The sequence below is a fragment of the Xiphophorus hellerii genome, chromosome 4 (assembly GCF_003331165.1).
Source record: "Xiphophorus hellerii strain 12219 chromosome 4, Xiphophorus_hellerii-4.1, whole genome shotgun sequence".
Classification (NCBI taxonomy): Eukaryota; Metazoa; Chordata; class Actinopteri; order Cyprinodontiformes; family Poeciliidae; genus Xiphophorus; species Xiphophorus hellerii.
The window spans coordinates 29,499,332-29,519,724 of record NC_045675.1 but is presented as its reverse complement, the minus strand read 5'-3'; the positions used below and the strand labels follow the sequence as shown (position 1 = coordinate 29,519,724).

General features: G+C 39.9%; 2 protein-coding genes and 1 long non-coding RNA gene across 5 annotated transcripts in view; 2 read left to right on the top strand and 1 right to left on the bottom strand.

Moving 5' to 3' along the window:
* Positions 1 to 9,162, top strand: part of LOC116719118 (myocyte-specific enhancer factor 2A-like) — a 50,279-nt gene extending 41,117 nt beyond the window's left edge. Inside the window, 8 exon segments of the mRNA XM_032561510.1 lie at positions 393 to 527; positions 819 to 1,029; positions 1,589 to 1,642; positions 3,233 to 3,390; positions 6,197 to 6,329; positions 6,781 to 6,883; positions 8,214 to 8,331; positions 8,333 to 9,162. Of these exon segments, the coding sequence (XP_032417401.1) occupies positions 393 to 527; positions 819 to 1,029; positions 1,589 to 1,642; positions 3,233 to 3,390; positions 6,197 to 6,329; positions 6,781 to 6,883; positions 8,214 to 8,331; positions 8,333 to 8,572 (1,152 nt within the window). The 3' untranslated portion in view covers positions 8,573 to 9,162.
* On the bottom strand, positions 6,596 to 8,221 carry LOC116719119 (uncharacterized). The gene is made up of 2 exons (XR_004339080.1): positions 7,947 to 8,221; positions 6,596 to 6,934 (listed from the first exon to the last, which is right to left on the bottom strand). It is a non-coding gene; the product is annotated as an uncharacterized LOC116719119 (long non-coding RNA).
* A 5,925-nt stretch (positions 9,163 to 15,087) lies between the features above and the next one.
* Positions 15,088 to 20,393, top strand: part of mctp2b (multiple C2 domains, transmembrane 2b) — a 46,571-nt gene continuing 41,265 nt past the window's right edge. For 2 of the 3 annotated variants that reach the window (XM_032560756.1, XM_032560752.1), the window contains exon 1: positions 15,088 to 15,227. The gene's annotated coding sequence lies outside the window, so the exon portion shown is untranslated. Of the gene's footprint in view, positions 15,316 to 20,393 lie in introns of all 3 variants that reach the window. The other variant, XM_032560754.1, reaches the window with a different exon arrangement.

The following is a 20,393-nucleotide window of genomic DNA, read 5'->3' as shown; positions in this document are numbered from 1 at the left end:
TGTGAAATGACAGAGGGAAGGAAGTTTTTGTTGTAACATTTAGTGGTGAAATATTTAGCAAATATACATTTTATTCCTTTTTTAAATTGTTTGTTTTTACATGAAAAGTATTTTTGATTGTATTGGATTTTTTTCTTTTTTAATTTTGCACCTAAAGGGAATACAACCTGTCATGTTGTTCTGTAACAATGATGCTATTCTATTCAGAGATCTCACCTCTGACTTCATGTTAAAATACGAAAAACAACAAAAATAAGTTTCCTAAAACTTCTTTAGCATGTCTGTTCCATCCCCTCCGTCTACCGCCTCGCTCGCATTGTAAAAAAAAGCAAGTTGTTTTCCGCCGATCTTTAATTGACTTTGTGCTTTTGCCTGCTGCTTTTTACCCACAGGCGCTGCATAAGAAGGAGCACAGAGGCTGCGACAGCCCAGACAACGAGTCGTCCTACGTCCTCACCCCCAGCACCGAGGAGAAATACAAAAAGATCAACGAAGAGTTCGACAACATGATGAAAAGTCATAAAGTAGTAAGCAACATTTTGGTAGGCTTTTTGCCATTATTGTTGCATTGAAACAGAAGAATAAATTATGAAATGTTGGATTTTATCGAGGAGATGCATTTTTCACATCTGAAAGACAAATGAGAAAGTGTCAAAGACTCTGGTACATGTTACAGATAATTATTGCAGACATTGAGCTCATGCAGTGTTTATTGCCTGTTTGATAATTGGTGACTGTATGGTGTGAAGCACTTTGAACGGCCTTGTTGCTGAAACGTGCCATACAAATAAACTTGTCTGGACTTTCGTTCCCACTAGTCCACAGGTCAGCCGCAGCAGCATTTCATGCATGCAGCATCAGGCAGCACCACCTATTGCCATGGAGCGGGAGGAGGAGGAGGAGTGACTTCCCAGGCTCTAGCTGCAGCCACAGCAGTGCTGTCTGACAGCGGGATCCTCTGCTCGCCTCACACACACACCCACAGAAACACAAACTCCTCACAAAGACCTCCCAGCACCGGAAACACAGGTTAGTGTCACAGCATTGTTAACACTTTTAAGGAATGAACCACAGAGTGACGCTAAAGTGATGGGAGGCCCAGGTGGCCAAATGTGGTCAAAATAACAAAAAAAATATATACATATATATATATATATATATATATATATATATATATATATATATATATATATATATATATATATGTATATGTGTGTGCGTGTGTGGACTGAATTAAATAAAGAAGATGCATGCAATGTCTGACAACAATACTTAGCATGCTTGATGTGTCTGTGAATATATTTTCATGAATAATCGTTTGTGAGTGTATGTATTTAATTGGAAGGGCAGTTTGATAATAGCTGAGTTTTATTGAAGTAACCAGTTTTATTGAAGTGAAACGTATGACTGAACTTGAAATTTCTCTAAAGAAATGAAACATTTCAAGGAAGCACGAAGGTTTGTGAAAAAGATTATATGATATGTGCCTTGTGAACAAAAATCATGAAAAAAGTCTCTAAAGACGCATGTCTCTGTGTGGGTGTGTGTGTGTGCGGGGGCGTGTGTGTGCGTGTGTGCTCACCATTAGGTGGCCTGCAGGGCAGCTCAGATCTGGCTCTGCACAATGGCTCTGGAGCAGCTGGTATGTATCTTATAAACATGCTCTGACACACACAGTGCTTTCACACAGACACTTTGTTTTCCTGTGATCCGTTGAAGTCGAAGCGTGTAGGATTTAGGTCTGTTGCCTTTGGGTTGTGTCCTGTCGATGACGTCATGAGGCCTCCGGTTTATCACATCTCAGCGTCAGGGTGGGACCACTGAGTCAGTGTGTGTTGACTTCCTAAATGCTTTCTGCTTCACTCTGTCGCTCTGATTCAGGCTGCACCGCGCTCTTCAGGAGAAGAACTTAATAGCCTCCATTTTGTGAAATCAACAATAGCTTTTACTTGGCGCAACTCTGTGATCACATCAGGATTTAGCGATGAGGTACAAGATTAAGCTACCACGGGCTACTACCTTAAATCTGGTGTCAGGCTGCAGAGCTGTGCTAAATATAAGGAGTACCAAACCGTTCAACAGTTTCAGCCTTGTTGAGAAAAAGAAACATTTTCCTCTTTTCTCATTTTTATGGGATTATTAGCACCTTTATAGAATACAAGAGAATGTTTTTAGGCCTATCGCAATAAGCAATGAATCAGTACATCACATGACAAATTAAAACAACTTCAATAATTTTCAGTTGCATGATTTATTTGCTTTTCTTTTTTCCTCTCTCTCTTTCTACCAAAATCTGGATTATAAAAGTCTTCAGTGTGGTTCACTGGTCTCTACTAGACCATTTTTTTGAAGGACAATTTTGTTAACAGAGACTTTATAATTTTATTTTATTTCTTGTTTCTGTTGTTTTGTTTATTTATGTTGAATATTTAAAACGTCTTCCGGTGTTAAATGATCGTTAGTATTTAAAGTGTATTCATCTTTGAGAATGTGTCCTTGCATTACCGTTATACTAGTTGAAAATGGTCTGAAAGCAACAATATTATCGTTTATCGCAATAACTTCAGAGGCAAATTATATGTAACAAACCCGGTCTTGTGGTTATGGTTCGGATACGACAACTAAACATGGATTCCAAGGATGCTTTCTACGAGACTTTCTCGTAAACAAGTCCTGATTCTCGCTGCAGTCAGACTCTCTACAGAGCAACCGTGCAATTTGGAGGTGTGTGCCCTTCTTCTCTACTCGTATATAGATTCCTGTGTGCCAGCGGCCTGAGAAGCCGGACTGATTATTGGATGCTGCGGTGCCAAAAGAATCGCATTAATTTATCCAGAGTGCTGCTGCAGTGTGATAAGCTGTTACGAGGTCCAGGGTGTTCATGATCAACTCTTCTTCACATGCATAAATATTGTGTTTGTTCAAACCTTACAGCAATTTTCCCAAGAGCTGAATCCTGGAAATGTTGCCATTACATAATGTTAGGAGAAACAGAGAGAGAATAAATGAATGATTAATTATTATCTCTTGTATAATGTATAGCTGCTCTTTCTCCATTCAGGGTTAGCTCTGTTGTGGACAGGATGACTCCAATACATATGAATACATCTGATATTAAAGTCTTTTTTTCCTGATTCCTGAACGAGTCGAGTCTAAGAACCTACAGACGGGATGTTTTAACGAGACCATTCGGATTCTGCTTTCCGTCACTCATCGGACGTCTCTTTCTCAGTGAACGGATTCATGGGCTCCAGCGGTGGAGGCATCCTGGGGAAGACCGGACCGGCCAAATCTCCTTCTTCTCTCCCGCACCAGGCCAGCGGCCCGATCCCCGGCGGCCGCAAAGGCGACCTGCGGGTGGTCGTCCCTCACTGCAAAGGAATGATGCTGGTATGGATTCCCCTCCCCTCCACCCGAGTCCCAAACGTTCTCACCCACACCTGAGGTCACGTCAGGTGACTCCCGAGCAGGAGGGCGTTCCGATCGCTCTCCTCGTTCCTGGTTGATTTGGATTATCACGGCTTTCCTTGATAATACAAGATTGAAAACCCCAAGATTGTGTGTATTATGAATAAAAAGAAAATACTGCACATTCACGAGGAAGATTCCAGACTCTATGAGCCGTCCATCTGACGCTCTTCACAGAGCAAACCACAAAAAGTCATAAGTTTTCTGTGTCCAGGCATATTAATGGAAAGTTGAGTGGGAGGGGCGGGGAGTAGTTGAAAAAGACCCAAAGCAACAGGGAAAACTGCAGCTTTGATGGGTTTGTGAAATAAAACCCATTCAAAAGTTTGGGGGAAAATTCACAAGGCATGGAGCCATTACGCATAGATAGATCCAGGACATGGGTTACGATTGTAGCATTCCTCTTTTTATTATTATTCCTATTTAATCTGTCTCATTTAGCATTCTAATTGTCTGTCATTTTTGGTTCCCTCATTGACTGTAAGCCAAAATGAACAGAAACAAAAGCTGGAGATAATTCACTTCATGTGTCATGAATATATGTAGCGTCTTGAGTTTTAAACTTTTGGGTTGATAACTGGCATAAATTCACATTTCAGGAATATTCAGTTTTATTTGTTTGCCTTTCTCTTTCTAAGATAACATAAGAATTGGAATAAACTGAGTTATATAACATTTAAAAAGAATTTTGTAGTGTCTTAAGTGCTTAAATGGCCCTGCTTCCTGGAGGAATGTAACATTTTCTGTTGTTAAACAATCCTAAAGTCTGTTGTTGTGATAGGAAATTGCATATAAGATCCACATCTAGCCTGAAGAGTTTCTCCAGTATTAGTCATTAATGTCAGCGTTTTGTTTTAAAAGGAATCAACACCCAGTGACTCCACATTAGCAGCTGCCACTCACACTGTTAGTCAGCAATTACTGTCATCAGGTTTTAAACGCGGGATCAGAAAATGGCTTACCAATATTATTAAAAAGTCTCCAGCGAAGTGTTGCATTTCATGGAAATAGAGCTATTTCATTGATTAGAAATTTAAGGGTCTATAAATAATTAGTTACTATTAATCGTCAATTTTTTATTTAATTGAAAACTGTACATTGAGAAGCGAAGCAACATTTTCAGTTCAAAAACCCTTTTTGCTGTGAAATTACTGAATAAATGGACTTTATAACTCAACGTTACTGTTGCTTCCAGATGTCGCTTGTGCATCAAGAGTTACTGGCGTACCGGAAACGTGCAAATACAATGGTTCTGGCCGGAACCTTTTTAATGTAAAAAGAAATATGCAATTAATTGTGCTAAAATGTTTAACCCATTAAAATCTCTGCAATTCCTTAATTGAACTTAACACATTAAAGTCCCAGGCCTAGTCTGTACTTCATCTCATGGTACTGCGGGAATCATATACCAGCCCCTGTCCACATAAAGTACTGAAAATATTTTCAATGTGATAGCTTCAGTTTTAAAGCTGAATACTTTTCCAAAGTCAAAAGTAACCATTGCAATGATTGGCCAGTATTGTAAATGCTAAAGTAAGACTGCAATAAGTTTGGATTATCTGGAAACCCAGCATCTTCAGACCTAATGCTGGTAACTCCTCCGACACGGCTCTCCTCCGACACGGCCATAATTCACACAGCATTGTTGTGCAGGAGTGTTAACTACCGAGCTTTATTGGTTTTACTGTGGTGTGAAGCAGCAACCGTAAACAAAATGGAAGTCTTTACAGTTTTAAGAAGCAGCCCTCTTGATTAGATCATTTCCAAAGGCGCCTTTCACTTCCCCCCTTCATGCATGCATGCTCGGCTGTTCTGCACGGACCAGGACCGGCTCGGATTCAGCAAAGCGATTCACAGGAGGAACTGAGCATGTCGGCCTGTGTCAGATTCATTACTGCAATAGCTAAACTGGAGATTCTCTGACAGTAGAGTCGCGGACAAAGCAGGGAGATCCATTTTAGAATGGTGTAGCTTCCTATTTTTATTTTTGTTGCTTTTAACCCTCTACACACGGTTGTGTGGGTGCGGGTGTGTGTGTGTGTGTGTGTGTGTGTGTTTATTCAGCAGTGACATCGTTTGGAATGATGTCATCGCTCACTTTATCAGGCCAGAACTGCAACAACAGCTCAGGGAGGAACAGCACAAAACTTTTAGTGCTCTGTAACAGAGTTAGCTTTGCTATGCGTAGCATTAAGCTAGCAAAAGTTTTACTTCATAAACTTCTGCTGTAAAGTAAATCATGACCTGGTTCTAAGAATAAAATTCAACAAAAATGTATGTTGTTTTTCTTCCTAGAATTATTTTTACAAACCTCATCAGTCTGCATTTAGTAATTGCTCAGTAAGCATAATGAGGTTCTTGCGTTAAAAAGGGAAAATGTGGCTGCATTCATAGTTAGCAAATGGTTCAGAAAGTTTCTCTGAACCTCATCAACTTATTTTCAACAAGCAGGAACTTTACAGGCTTTTCCTGAACATCCGTCGCATCATGAAAAACATGAAGGCAAAACTAATTAAACTGTAAGTATGTTTTCGGTTCAATAGCAGATACACCAAAGGCCAAGCCTGTTTCTTTTTTTAATAATGTTTATACTGACATCATGTGGTTGAAACAGGGCATTGCATACTCTGTGACTGCATTGCGAAGGGTTACAGAGGAAGAAATCTCATCATAAACATATTCTTCTTCTATCTAATAATGTCACTGTTATTATTGTTGTTATTTTCAGAGTAACCAGCGGCTGGGCGGCGGTCAGTCCGCTCAGCCTCTCTCCACCCCAGTGGTCTCCGTCGCCACACCCAGCCTGACTCACCAGAGTCTGGGTTACTCCAGCATCAGCTCAGCCTACAGCAGCGCTGCAGGTTTGTTTGGGGTTCTTTCTGACCAGAATAGTTTGCAATATTAATCATTTCTATACAGTTTCTTGAACTTTATCCCATTTTTTACTTTATGTTTATATTTTTGTGGATTTTAGGCGATAGATTCATCCAACGTAGCATATAAGTGTGAAGTGGAAGACAAATGATAATGTTCTCTAATAAACCTCTGAGGCAGAGGACAGCTGGATTTATATTGGATTTATATTAATAATAATACATCTGAATGTTGCTGACTGCAGTGGGTTTTGTTATGACAGTCTGTATTTGTCAAACATTTGGACAGCATCCTATCACCTTCCTTCCACTTAACATCTTTCACATAAATCACCAACAAAACTCATTGAGGTTTGTGGTTGTAACGTGACAAAAATGAGGATTCCAGACAGTAGGAATGCTTCTGTCGCTGAACGCATCCCGTCTCTCTGTTGCCCAGATTACTCCCTGAACAGCGCCGACATGACGGACTTCGGCTCGGCCGCGGACCACTCTCTGGTCTCCATGACGCCCTGGGAGCAGCACCAGCTCAGCTCCTTGGGGTGAGCGCCTGGAGGCTTTCCATACCGGAATGGGTCTTGGTTCTGACGGATCTGTGTTAGTGGAGAAGCAGGGTTCAGTTTCCGCTAATCTGGAACAAAATTCCAGAAAAATGCAAGACTGCAGAAACACTGAATTCCATTAAACTAATGCTAATATTTCCTGAGGGAGTCTTCCCAAAGGATCAATAAAGTACAAGTCTAAGTCTAAGTCTAATCAGTTTAGAGCTGGCTATGATTAGTAACAACATATCAATATATTTGATGTGTATTTGTTTGATGATTTTGATGACGGCATTTGACTAATTGTTTATTGCTTGTTCTAGAATTGGTGACTTTTGATGTTTTTGTGACTTAAAGCAGTGTTTTACGTCATGGGCCACCAGGGGGCGCAAGGGAGACCTAAAAAAAACTTGAAGGAAGATGAGAAAAGAATGCAAAAAACAAAAACAATAATAGAATATATTTTTCAGTCAAACAATATAATTTTTCAAACTGTAAAATCGTATCTATTTTTCAATAATTATTATAAAATATAAGTTAAAATAAATGAGGGCATATTTTTGAAAGGTTTTAAGCAATGACAGCAAAAATGCTGCAGATTTTTCACAAAGCTGTAAAAATCTGCAGCCTTGTGATGCTCTAAATTGTTTGTAAAAAATAAATAAAAAATTGTGACCCCATGTGCTTTCAACTTAACGATTTTGGCCCTTCTGGCAAAAAGTTTAGAGCATTTTTTTTTTTTTTTTTTTTTTAAAGCAAGCTCTTTGTGCCTTTTTATTTTGTCTGCTCAATGACAAACTAAAAAAATTACAATTTTACTGAAATTGACAAAATGGTCTTGATTTTTGTAGAAAACAAGTCCATAAACTATTGCAGCATGCATCTAGTTTCTAAAGTTCTAATTTGGGTTGTGATATTTTCCTCTCAGTAAAAGCAGGTTAATGTTTGTGGTTCTAGTTCCTCTAAAATTAAGATGAACACAAAAACTTTGTTTATCAATTAGATTCTATTTGTTGCACTTAATGTTGCTTTGATTGCATTATTTTCCAGTAAAAAAAATTACCCTGAGTGAAGAAAAAGGTTCCTGATTCTAGAATTTAAATCCGCCGGAGAGCTGCAGATGGCCCCTGCGCTGCATGTTGGACAACCCTGGTTTAGAGGTTTAGAAAGTCGGATTAAAATTCCGTCTTCAATTGATGAGCGTAAGAATGCATTCAGGGAATAAAGCAAACAGAAATCCAATGAGTCGGTTGTAGAAAGTTCAGCTTTTTTGCCACCAGATGGCGCTTTCACTCAACTCTCCCGGTTGTCTCTGTGCGTTTTTTTGCAGGTCGGCCAACTCCAGCCTCTCCATCAGCTCTGGCCACAACATCAGCATCAAAGCGGAGCCCATCTCCCCGCCGCGTGACCACCTCCCCCAGCTCGGGTACATGACCCACCACCCCGCCCCCCCCCCACCCCGCTCCTGCCCCTCATCCTGGCTCTCTGTCCTCCCGGGCGGACATGGGCAGGTCCCCCACCGGCAGCGTCGGCTCGTCCTGCAGCTCCCACGAGGATGGCAGCGACCGGGAGGAGCAGCAGCAGCAGCAGAAGCGACGGCCGGACCCCCGCCTGCTCCCCGCGGCCCGGTCGGACGGCGCCGAGAGCCCGACTCTGAAACAGATGAGAATGGACGGCTGGGTGACGTAGAAAGCCCGGCGTTTACCCGGAAAACGACGTTGGACATCAAGACAAAACGCAGCAGGGACACTTGCTATGCAAATAAAGTCACGGATCTCATCCACGCATTCTGTTGATTAACTTTTATCTTCTCTGTTTGTTTCTCCTGCTGTTTTTTTTTCTTTTTCTTTTTCTTTTTAAATCTGGACAATCTGCAGAAAATTAGATCGATAAATCCCCGGCTGCGGTGCAATCACTTGGCTCTTGTCTGACGGCGTCGTGACAAAAACATCGTCGTCTGAACCGAACAACGTCTGAACTTCTCAGGGCGAGAAACATTTGAAGCAATACTCCCTCCACGTCCCACATCTGTAATCCTTCCTTTAAAAATAAAATGTAAATTAAAAATGACTTATTTATATCGCTGCCAAAGCACCGTACCGTCCACACAGCAACACGTCTCATCAGCGTCATCGCCGTCCGGCTCCATCTGAACCACGTCTTTGTTGTTTTGTACATAACATCTCTTATCATGTATCACGTGTATCGTAGCAACACAGTATTGTCTGTTTTGTCTCACACTCCCACCAGGTTTTGCAAAAATATACCTCTAAAGGTGGCTCCTGTGTCCGTTTTATGATTGTCACGTAACGAGTTCTAATGTTTAGTAAAGTTTACATCTTCCCTCTTACTCTGCTCAGTGAAGCATAGCGACAGCCATTTTTATTGGCAGGAAGTAGTCGGGGGTGCACTGATAAATCGGCCCACATGTTCCCAGTTTTGGACGATAAGCCCAAAAACTGGGAACCGCTGAAACATGTGCAACCGATCTTATCCGGCCATCGTATTGGTGGCGGAGAGGAGCGACTAACAGACCCGCCCAAAAAGCCACGTCTGCATGTGTGCGGTTAGCAATACTCATCCTAATGTTGCCGACTCAGTGACTTTATTGCTTTATTTAATGACTTTTCAGACAAAAAAAAAAGTGCTATTTTTAAAGATCGGTCATCGGCCAGAAAACTGCAATCGGTGCACCCCTAACAGAAACTATGAAACTGACCCAGACCAGAGGTGGAAGGTGTTTAGATGCCGTGTTTGGAGCACACACCTCCTGTGGTAGTTTATGTTCTCAGACGGGAACGTTCTGGGATGTATCGTACATTTAAGATCTACCCTCCCGATTTGGTGAACCCTTCGTCGAAAACTTTCACGCTATTTTATTTGATCTATTTTTCTTGCTTGTTTAATTGCAGAAGCGTTATAATACAATTATTGTTTCCCTGCTGCAAACATGAAGCTGGAGTTTCCAGAGAGAAAAGTCTTTGATAATTCCTCCAGAGTCCCAGGTCCCGTTTTATCCTCTTTTGTCCTAAACGGTTTTCCTCTTTGATTCAGGCCTGAAGGGTTTGATGATCATGAAAGTAAGTCGATTTTGTGTCGGTTTAACCATTCCTGCATAGATGTGGCCATGTTTGTGCTCATAATCTTTTAAAAAACAAACAAAAAAAATCTTTAATGGTAAACGGCACCAAATTTTTAAACAACAGCCTAATTTTTCAAGCGGTTCATCGTGACATTCAGTCTAACAGGGTTCCACAGCATCACAGATCCTCCACTGTAGGGAACAATGAACAGTTAAAGTCCCAGTAGGAGTTCAGTGCCACTCTTTGAGCTTTGGAGATGTTTTTAATTTCAATCTTTTTATCATCCTGCTTATTATATGTGGTGCCAAGATGAATATGGACCGTCCTTGTTGCCTACCTGCCAGCTGCTAAAAGAGATAGTCATGTCACGAATGACTAATTATTGACCCATAAAAACTCAGATCCACTTAAATATAATAATAATAAAGAAAAGTTATTCATACCTTTATGTCAGCAACTGTGTTGCTAGTGGTTTAGTTGAAAGCAGTCACGTCTTACCACGGGATTTACTCTCCTTACGGAAAAAATGTGTTTAAATTAAATGATTTTTAGCGTTTTTGCAGTGTACGGTTATGCCGTTGCCACAAATGGTACATTTATTATAAGGCCATTTACCCATCTTTAGCAACAACACCAATAAATGTGACTCCACTGCGCATAAATGTAATGTCTAAGTGAAGTAAAGCAGCTTTTACTTTCTCTGAGGCGTTTGGATTTGCAAAGAGACATCCTGTAGTGAACAGCAGCAGATAAAAGCAAAACCACTGATCTAATCTGATCTAATGTGGTAAGAAGAAGCTGGACATGTACTAAAGTTCATGGTTCCATGGATGGAACCATGAAAATAACTCACCTAAAATACACTAACGGTGAAAATAGAGCACAGCTTTTATTCGTAAAAACTGTTCTGGAATTATGCTTTCCTCCAGTCTACCGGTGGTTCTCTTTTAAGATTATTTCTATTTTATTTCATTCCATCTTTTAAAAAGAAAGGCAAAACACAAGAGAACGAGCGGAACAGCGAGAAATTGGGGCAGTGTGGGGTGGTGCGCGGTGGTGAATGTGGTAAATGGTGCAAAAGCTGCAAAGGAGTCGACCACAACATTTCCTCTGGTTATTATACAGCAACTGTTTCTGCAACGACAAGTTTTCGCTGTTTGGATGTGTCGAAAAATGTGAGCGCAAAAGCAGTTGAAGAAGCAAAGTATGATGACCGAAAGAGAGAAGAAAGACAGGGGGCTGGCCGACTGCACACTTTTCAGATTTCCGTTTGTAGAGCTGGTCTAAGATTAAATGTGCAAAGGAAATGATGAGAATAGTGTTAAATGCCACAAAACATTTCCACAGATGTAAATAATGTTCTACATTGAAAGCGAACTGCTGTGGTGGTGGGGTTTATGGTCAAAGCTGCTTTTTAAAAATCTGAGGAACTGAAAGTCCTCAGACGTCTCCTGTGGTAGTTCGTGTTCTCAGACGGGAACGTTCTTGGACTCCCCTGGATGTCGTACGTTTAAGATCCCCCCTGTGTTCAGCTCGCAGGAATTTTTTCCATCGCCTCAGATAGACCAAAAAGATTGCGCGCTACACCTCAGTTCTTATACCTCGATTTTGATACGATTGAAGTCGGGCCACGAACTTCCAGCGACTTTTCACTCAACAGAATTGCCCACCCAGCGATAAAACGTAGCTAACGACAGCAAGGAGTTTGGACTCATTTGGATTAGATCAACAACATTTTCCAGTCCAACAAAAACAAAACGCATTCAACCCAGAAAGTTAGAAAACAGTTCTCCTTCCTCAGACCTTTTTCAAGACCTTTTAAATAAGTTGCTTGTTTTTTACTTTATGTCATGAAAATATTGGGTAACACTTTATTTGACGGGTTGTGAATACAAAATATCTTTGTTATGACAACTTGACATTGCCCAAGAAATCATGATCTGTCATAAATTTGTTATTAATATTATCTCTTACCCACATAACTTTTCAAGCTTAATTGGTAATACTTTTATAACACTGTAATAACACTTAATGACGTCGTCATACCTGGTGCTACTTGTTCCAGTTGATGTAAGATGAATTTTTAATGACTGTTTTTAAAGCTTAATGAAATCTTTATTGTTGGTCCTACTTGTTCCACTTTATTTCGGGTAGGGAGAAATAATTACTGTTTTGTTAATGTTTTTCACAGTGTAAAAACACTTAATGACATTATTATGACTACCATTATGACATATGATGATTATTAGTTAATGTCAAGTTGTCATAACAAAGACATTTTGAATAATGTCAACTTTGTATTAAGGGTGTCATGATTTACCAAGTGACACTTTATGGCAAAAGTCATAAATATTCATGAAGACTTACACATGTTCATGACAGGTGTTATGTCATGTTTATGACGGTGTCATGACATGTTTATGATGGTGTTATGACACGTTTATGACGGTGACGGTGTCATGTTTATGACGGTGTCATGTCATGTTTATGACAGGTGTCATGTCATGTTTATGACGGTGTTATGACATGTTTATGACGGTGTTATGTCATGTTTATGACAGGTGTCATGTCATGTTTATGACAGGTGTCATGACATGTTTATGATGGTGTTATGACATGTTTATGACAGGTGTCATGTCATGTTTATGACGGTGTCATGACATGTTTATGATGGTGTCATGACATGTTCATGACGGTGTCATGTCATGTTTATGACGGTGTTATGTCATGTTTATGACAGGTGTCATGTCGTGTTTATGACAGGTGTCATGTCATGTTTATGACGGTGTTATGTCATGTTTATGACAGTGTCATGACATGTTTATGACAGGTGTCATGACATGTTTATGACAGGTGTCATGACATGTTTATGACAGGTGTCATGTCATGTTTATGACAGGTGTCATGTCATGTTTATGACAGGTGTCATGTCATGTTTATGATGGTGTCATGACATGTTCATGACGGTGTCATGTCATGTTTATGACGGTGTTATGTCATGTTTATGACGGTGTTATGTCATGTTTATGACGGTGTCATGTCATGTTTATGACAGGTGTCATGACATGTTTATGACGGTGTTATGACATGTTTATGACAGGTGTCATGTCATGTTTATGACGGTGTTATGACATGTTTATGACGGTGTTATGTCATGTTTATGACGGTGTTATGTCATGTTTATGACAGGTGTCATGTCATGTTTATGACAGGTGTCATGACATGTTTATGACGGTGTTATGACATGTTTATGACAGGTGTCATGTCATGTTTATGACGGTGTTATGACATGTTTATGACGGTGTTATGTCATGTTTATGACAGGTGTTATGTCATGTTTATGACGGTGTTATGACATGTTTATGACGGTGTTATGTCATGTTTATGACAGGTGTCATGTCATGTTTATGACGGTGTTATGACATGTTTATGACGGTGTTATGTCATGTTTATGACGGTGTTATGTCATGTTTATGACAGGTGTCATGTCATGTTTATGACAGGTGTTATGACATGTTTATGACAGGTGTCATGTCATGTTTATGACGGTGTTATGACATGTTTATGACGGTGTTATGTCATGTTTATGACAGGTGTTATGTCATGTTTATGACGGTGTCATGACATGTTTATGACAGGTGTTATGTCATGTTTATGACAGGTGTTATGTCATGTTTATGACGGTGTCATGACATGTTTATGACAGGTGTTATGTCATGTTTATGACGGTGTTATGACATGTTTATGACGGTGTTATGTCATGTTTATGACAGGTGTCATGTCATGTTTATGACAGGTGTCATGACATGTTTATGATTGTGTTATGACATGTTTATGACAGGTGTCATGTCATGTTTATGACGGTGTCATGACATGTTTATGATGGTGTTATGTCATGTTTATGACAGGTGTCATGTCGTGTTTATGACAGGTGTCATGTCATGTTTATGACGGTGTTATGTCATGTTTATGACAGTGTCATGACATGTTTATGACAGGTGTCATGACATGTTTATGACAGGTGTCATGACATGTTTATGATGGTGTTATGTCATGTTTATGACGGTGTCATGACATGTTTATGACAGGTGTCATGACATGTTTATGACAGGTATTATGTCATGTTTATGACGGTGTCATGTCAGTCTTATTCATAACCCGTCAAATAAAGTGTTATCCAATATTGCATGATTAAATCACAGAAATTAGAGATTTACAAAGTAATTATTTAGCATTTTTAACTGTTGCTTTCAACTTGCCAGGCAGTGAACATTAATGAGGGAAGTAGCTAACTCTGGTAACTCTGGAGGAGCTGCAGAGATCCACAGCGCAGGACAACTTCTAGTTTTATCAACTTGGCCATTATGGAAGAGTGGCAATAAGAGGTTGCTGAAAGAAATTTACATCACCCTGAGCACCTGAGTTTGAAGTATTTAGAGAAGATGAACAGGCCGACTTTTCAGTCTGTAGACGTACAAAACTGAGTGAGACAGAAGTAACATACCACTTCAACACTGTTCCACAAAGTATTGACAATCGCTGACTAATACATACAATTTTTCACATTTTTTGTTTGTAAAATAAAACTAATAATAACAATAATAAATCGAACATCATGTATCTCTTCCACCTCAAAATGATGCATCGCTTTTTCTTTGTTTGTCACATAAATACCAACAAAATACATCAAAGGTAGTAAAAGGTTAAATACGTGATGATGCTTTTCAAGGCGCCATATTGATTTTAAAGTCAAACTGAAAAAGGTTTTTATGACTGAGTTGAATTACTCATGGCGCTGATTTGTCACACTGTGCAGATAAGCTAATTGTGAGAATGAAATCCTTTACTATCACTATGAACAAAAAAAGGTTAGTCGGAGTGCACCAGAAGTCACGGATTTTATTTTGAAATGACAAAAAGCCTGAGAAAGTTCGACCGTAGTCGGAATGTTGATTGAATTACATATTGATTAAAACTTTTTTTTTTTTTAAATTAGATAATTCCTAAATATGACTTTTGCCGTGAGGGCTCACCAGGAAGTGCTTTTACTTTTTCAGCAGCTCGCGCGCAGTGCTGCTGAGTCGCGTGCTTGACTCCTGCTGCTCCGGGGCAGAGAGGAGGAGGAAGTCTCTGCGTCAGACACTCAGCCTGCCGTCGATGTTCCGACCTGTCGCTGTTCGTCCTGACAGAGAGACGATGCTCGCCGGGCGCTATGTGAGCCAGGAACTGCTGTCGGAGGCTTTACGGAGCAGCGTCACGAGGTAAACCAGCACAACATTAGGACTTTTCTCCACACTTCCTCTTGAGTAGAAAGTTACCTGTAAGGCTCGTCGAGGTGAGGCTGGCCAGGTGAGCACTTTCCTTCCTTTCCTGAAATACCTCGTCGAGTTGGGCGGCTGACTCATAAAAGATGAAAGCATTCCCCCGTGAGAGTATTCCTCGTTAAAAAAAAAAAAAAAAATTATACCAAACTAGCCGCGCCTTGTTACATAGTTTCTAGGCTGTATATATATTTTTTCTCTTCTCAAATCACTAATACACATTATATATTGCTTCGCTTTTATTTCTGTTGCCCTCCATTCCTTCTCTGAGACTTTACTGAACTACAACTTTGCATTTTGTATGACAAGGTCGATGCCTTTTAGTTAAAACCATTAAGCATAAATACTATAAGAAGTTAGACATGTCTAACTTTTCAATGGCAAACTAGAATATATAAATATTTCATATAAATAACACTCACACACACACAAAGAGTGTGTTTGCATGTAAGACGCCGTGGCTCTGTTGTTTGGGGTAATTATTTAGCGGCTCAGGCTTTGCTGTGAACATGTCTTGCCTCATATCAGTGTGAAGGAACCACAGACTTTGAAACAGTTTCAGGAAATCGCTTCATCTCTTGCTCTGGCAACACCAGAGCAGTAACGCAGTTTCTCAACCCCACCGGCCGAGAAACAAATAGATGCAAGGTTTTCCATTTTGCATGACAGCTTTGTCAACATCAGGTGGTCAAATCGCAGTTAGGAAATTCAGATCCATTGCCCCTAATTCAATATATCTAAGATTTAGAGGATGTAGCGAACAGAAGTGCTTTAGTGTTTAGCAAGGGATTAACCCAGTACCCATCCTGGAACGCTGCTGTGCATTCTTTTGAGGTCTGTGGCTTTTTTTTTTTTACTCATTTTTTTTTTTTTATCCAATAACAGTGACCTGATTTGGGAATGAGAGCAGTGCATGCTCAGGCGTTGTTGCAGATGCGTGTGTCTGCATGCTCGACGGTTAGTATTAACAAAATGCTCAGGATTGCTTTGCCAGAGTAGAAAAGCACAACTTGAACATCATTAGGATTATTGTCATCACATTGATCCCACTGCCAAAGCCGCCTCACGTGGAAATGTCCTGATGGGAGAAAAACACAACCGTAGCTGACAGCTTTTAGATCTGTGTATTCCAAATAAAGTTTCCCAAAGTTGACCAAATGAGGATATTAAAGTTTCATGTTGGGTCACCCTGACAACTCAGCTCTCATTTCTTTAAAGGGACAGTGTTATAGCACAATCATCACCCTCAGTTGTTATAAAAATCCTATGTATATCCAATTTGACTTTGCAATGAAGCGCCTTGAAATTGGGCCTCTGTCTCTTTAAAACCTCCTGCTCTTTCTGAAACTCCGCCTTCAGGAAGTCGTCACAACATGGCTCCTCTATTAACACTTTAGCAACGTTTTCTTCTTTTTTTTAAAACCAGCATTTCACTCATTAGTAGCTGGTATGATGAGCTCAGCCAGGTGTTTGCTAATAGCTGCTGGCTAGTCTGAAGGAGCTGAGTGAGGGGGCTCTGGGGGAGAGCTGCTCTGTGAGGCAGAAGTTTTGGAGAAGCTTTGTCCTTGACGGCGGGACTAGGTTCACCCAGGCGTTTTGCACAACTGAATGGTTACCGTGGGAGATTAAAATATTTCACAGACATGCATGAAAGAATCAAGGCGACACTCCAGGTATGCTTTTGATGAAGGAATAACATTATAACATGATGTAAAGCTCAAAAACATAACATTTACATAACCTTCATGTTTCATTTTGGGAGGTCGGTAATCAGCCGATACTTGCATGTGAAAACTTTTTTCCCACCTCTGCAAAGATCTGAAAATCAGCTGCTAAGGTAAAATAGCATATTTGTCTGGATGAAATTTTACATATAGAGCACTGAGAAAGTATGGATCAGTAGCATCATACTGCCACTGCCGTGTTTCGCCTTCTGAATAATGTGTTCTCTTTGTTTCTTGAGGTAAAACTGCAAATTGGACTTTTTATGCTCCTCTGTGAACGTTGGCTCTCTGCTGCTCTTGCTTTATTAACGTTCTTGTTGCCTAGCAAACAGCTGGACTCCACCAGTTACAGATGTGACTTCTGGTGCAGATGTTTTCATCGCATTTTATTTAGTCTTGGCACAGCAGAAACGACTGAATTCAAATGCATGCTAGAATTTTTAAAAATTTTTCTATATTTATTAAAAAAATAAAAATCTTAGGGAAAACTTGTATCCTTCCACTTCATTGTCAGGCTGTATTTAGTGTTGATCAATCACATAAAATCCCATCAAAATAATCTGACATTTTCTTTTTAACTGTAAACGCTCACTTTCTTACTTTTGAAAGTTTCAACAGCTACATTTAGGACCAAACCTGTTCTGGGTCTGAACTTGTTTTTCCATCACTCTGTAATATTCTAACCTTTCACATCTGTTTATTTATCATGGTCATATTGACTCAACCTGTGATGTTGCTGTTTTTCGTTTACACAGACCCTCTCTGAATCCTCTGGGGTTTTTTTGTAAGAGAACCTGATAAGAGCCGAGCGTTTCAGGGCCAGGCTGACCTCAGGAAGCTCCTTGACCTTTGCTGGCTGCAGCCTTCGCATGTGAACGAGAACATTTTTCTTTCAGTGCGTCTAACTCTCTGATTATTGCAGCTGCAGGTCTCAACGTGTGTTTGCTGCAAGTCACACCAATTCAAAACCCTGCAGAAATACCACAGACCTCATGTGCTAAGTCAAGGTTATATATATAGCGCATTTCAGCAACAGTGGTAGTTTAATTGCTCTTCATTGTAAAGACATAAATAAATATAACATAACAGTGGCAAAGTAAAGAGAAGTAATAAGTTGTAATCTGGATTAGATTTAATCTGTTTCTCAGTTGTTATTAATCAAAGGCAGCTCTAAAAAAGGGACTTTTTAGTCTTGATTTAAACGAACTTGATGTTTCAGCAGTTTTACAGTTTTCTGGAAGTGTGTTCCAGATTAGAGGAGCATAAAAACTGAATGCTGCTTCACCATGTTTGGTTCTGGCTCTGGGTTTGGTTCTGGTTCTGAGAGGTCTGGAAGTTGATACAGCAACAACAACAGATCTTTAGTGTATTGAGTTTCTAAGCCGTTCAGTGAATCAGAAGTATTCAATAGTCTCTGAGCTACAGGGAGCCAGGGCAAGGACGACACTGTTGCAGTAATCAATGCGATGAAAGATAAATGTCCCATTGAACATTTTGATAAGGGCAGTCATCAGGACTGTGGTGAGCACAGAAAAGGAAAAAATGTAATCGTTTCAGTCTCTCTCTCTCTGTAACCTGCTAAAACTCAAACACTCAGTCATGGTTCAGCCAACCATGACAGCACAATGGTTTGAAATCACCAGGAGGAAATACATTTTGTTTTGCCCAACAAGTTAAAATTAGAATATATGGAAGTCATATGATTTTATCTGTTATTGTGTTGGTGCCAAACAAAGATTCAAAAAACTATGTATTTTAAAAAAATATTTTTTTCTCCATAAAATCTGCATGCGCCCTTTTCTGTCCTTGACAGCACCATGTGAGATCAAGGGGAAAAAATGCAACTACTGTAAAAACATTGCATGTTGTTTCATCCCTGATTAATGCATCTGTTGGTGTTTCAGCTGTAGTGGAACCGGTGCTGGTTTCACAGAACTCGTATCATTTGTCACATCTGGAGTATTTGAATATCCTCGCAGCCTTCGCCGCTACGAGAACAGCAGCGGGTTTATCGGTGTTTCATGGGTAAACAGGAACAGATCTGCACCGGACTGTTACTGAAGGTTTTTAGAGCAACACTCGATCGCCACATTACTTCAATCTGTGCCTCACGGCTGTGGTGGTGGTTAGCGACCGAGCTGATGGCATCGTTAGGATGGCCAGAGTTAATCATTGACCTATATGGTCTCTGTGTAAAGACAGCAGGTGACTGTGTTTGTGTGAAGTGGGAGGGACCGGCTAGAAATGATCCCAGGAACAAATCAGCTACTAATCGGCGGCGCTTAGATACCGTCAAATGTTTGTACGTCGAGGATGTTTACCTTTGATTCCTACACATGCTGATTGGTTATGGTTTTAGTCTGACATAAAAAAAAACAAAAACCCTCATCAGGTTTATTTTATAGATAGTAAAACACAATGAAGTGAAAGGAGTGCATGCTGTCTGCCGTCCTCCATTGTACATCCTGATAGTGCGTCTTCACAGGGTAATTAAACGGACGTCATCCGACCATGAATCCATTGCTTTTAGGTCAGCTAACATGCTTTCTGTGGCTTATTGTTGGCCATCACAAATGTGGACTTAAGTCAGATTAGGATCAAGACTGCTTTGCAGTTATGTCACTCTATAAGGAACACGCTTTGATGCTTTGTTTTATGATTACTCATTGTCTTTTTGTGGCTACTTTTGCTACAAACGCTAACCTCAAATGCATCCATCCATCATATGCCTTTTCCCACAAAGTAAGTCTGTCAAAATCCTTAAAAGACTGAAACGACTAGCCTCTCTTCTCTGTTCACAAATCAGAACGCATGTGAGATTCAAAAATCAATCCAGCATCGCAGAGCAACAGGAGGCATGAAGTGGAGTTATAAGTGTTAGCTAAAGGTTAAATACGTCTGCAGCACATTTTGGTTTTGTTCTATTTTTTAAGTGTAAACGACACTGAATGAACTTTTCTTGGCTCAAACTCACATTGGCAGGTTTGACGTGAGCAAAAGCACTGGTGGTAGAAATGTGTGTCAGCCGTCTCCACCTGCGGTTTTATAGCAAAACAATACCACAGGGGTTTAAGCATGTTTTGTTCTAAAACATGCTTAACAAAACATGTTAAGCATGTTTTGTTCTAAAATATGGGCTCAGTCTGATTCAAACATTTCTAAACATCCAACACTTTTCAAGTAACTATGTATATTTTTATAATCTGTCTATCCACACTTTATTCTTTGAAAATTGTAACTAAATCTCCAGTCAGTTTTTTAAAAGCATTATTAGAACATAATAAAAAACAAGTTTATTTTAGAAACCAAACAGGAATCTATATGTACTGCTAACCAAATAATCAAAAAATCTGGTTTGTTTTTTACATTTCTAACTATTTCA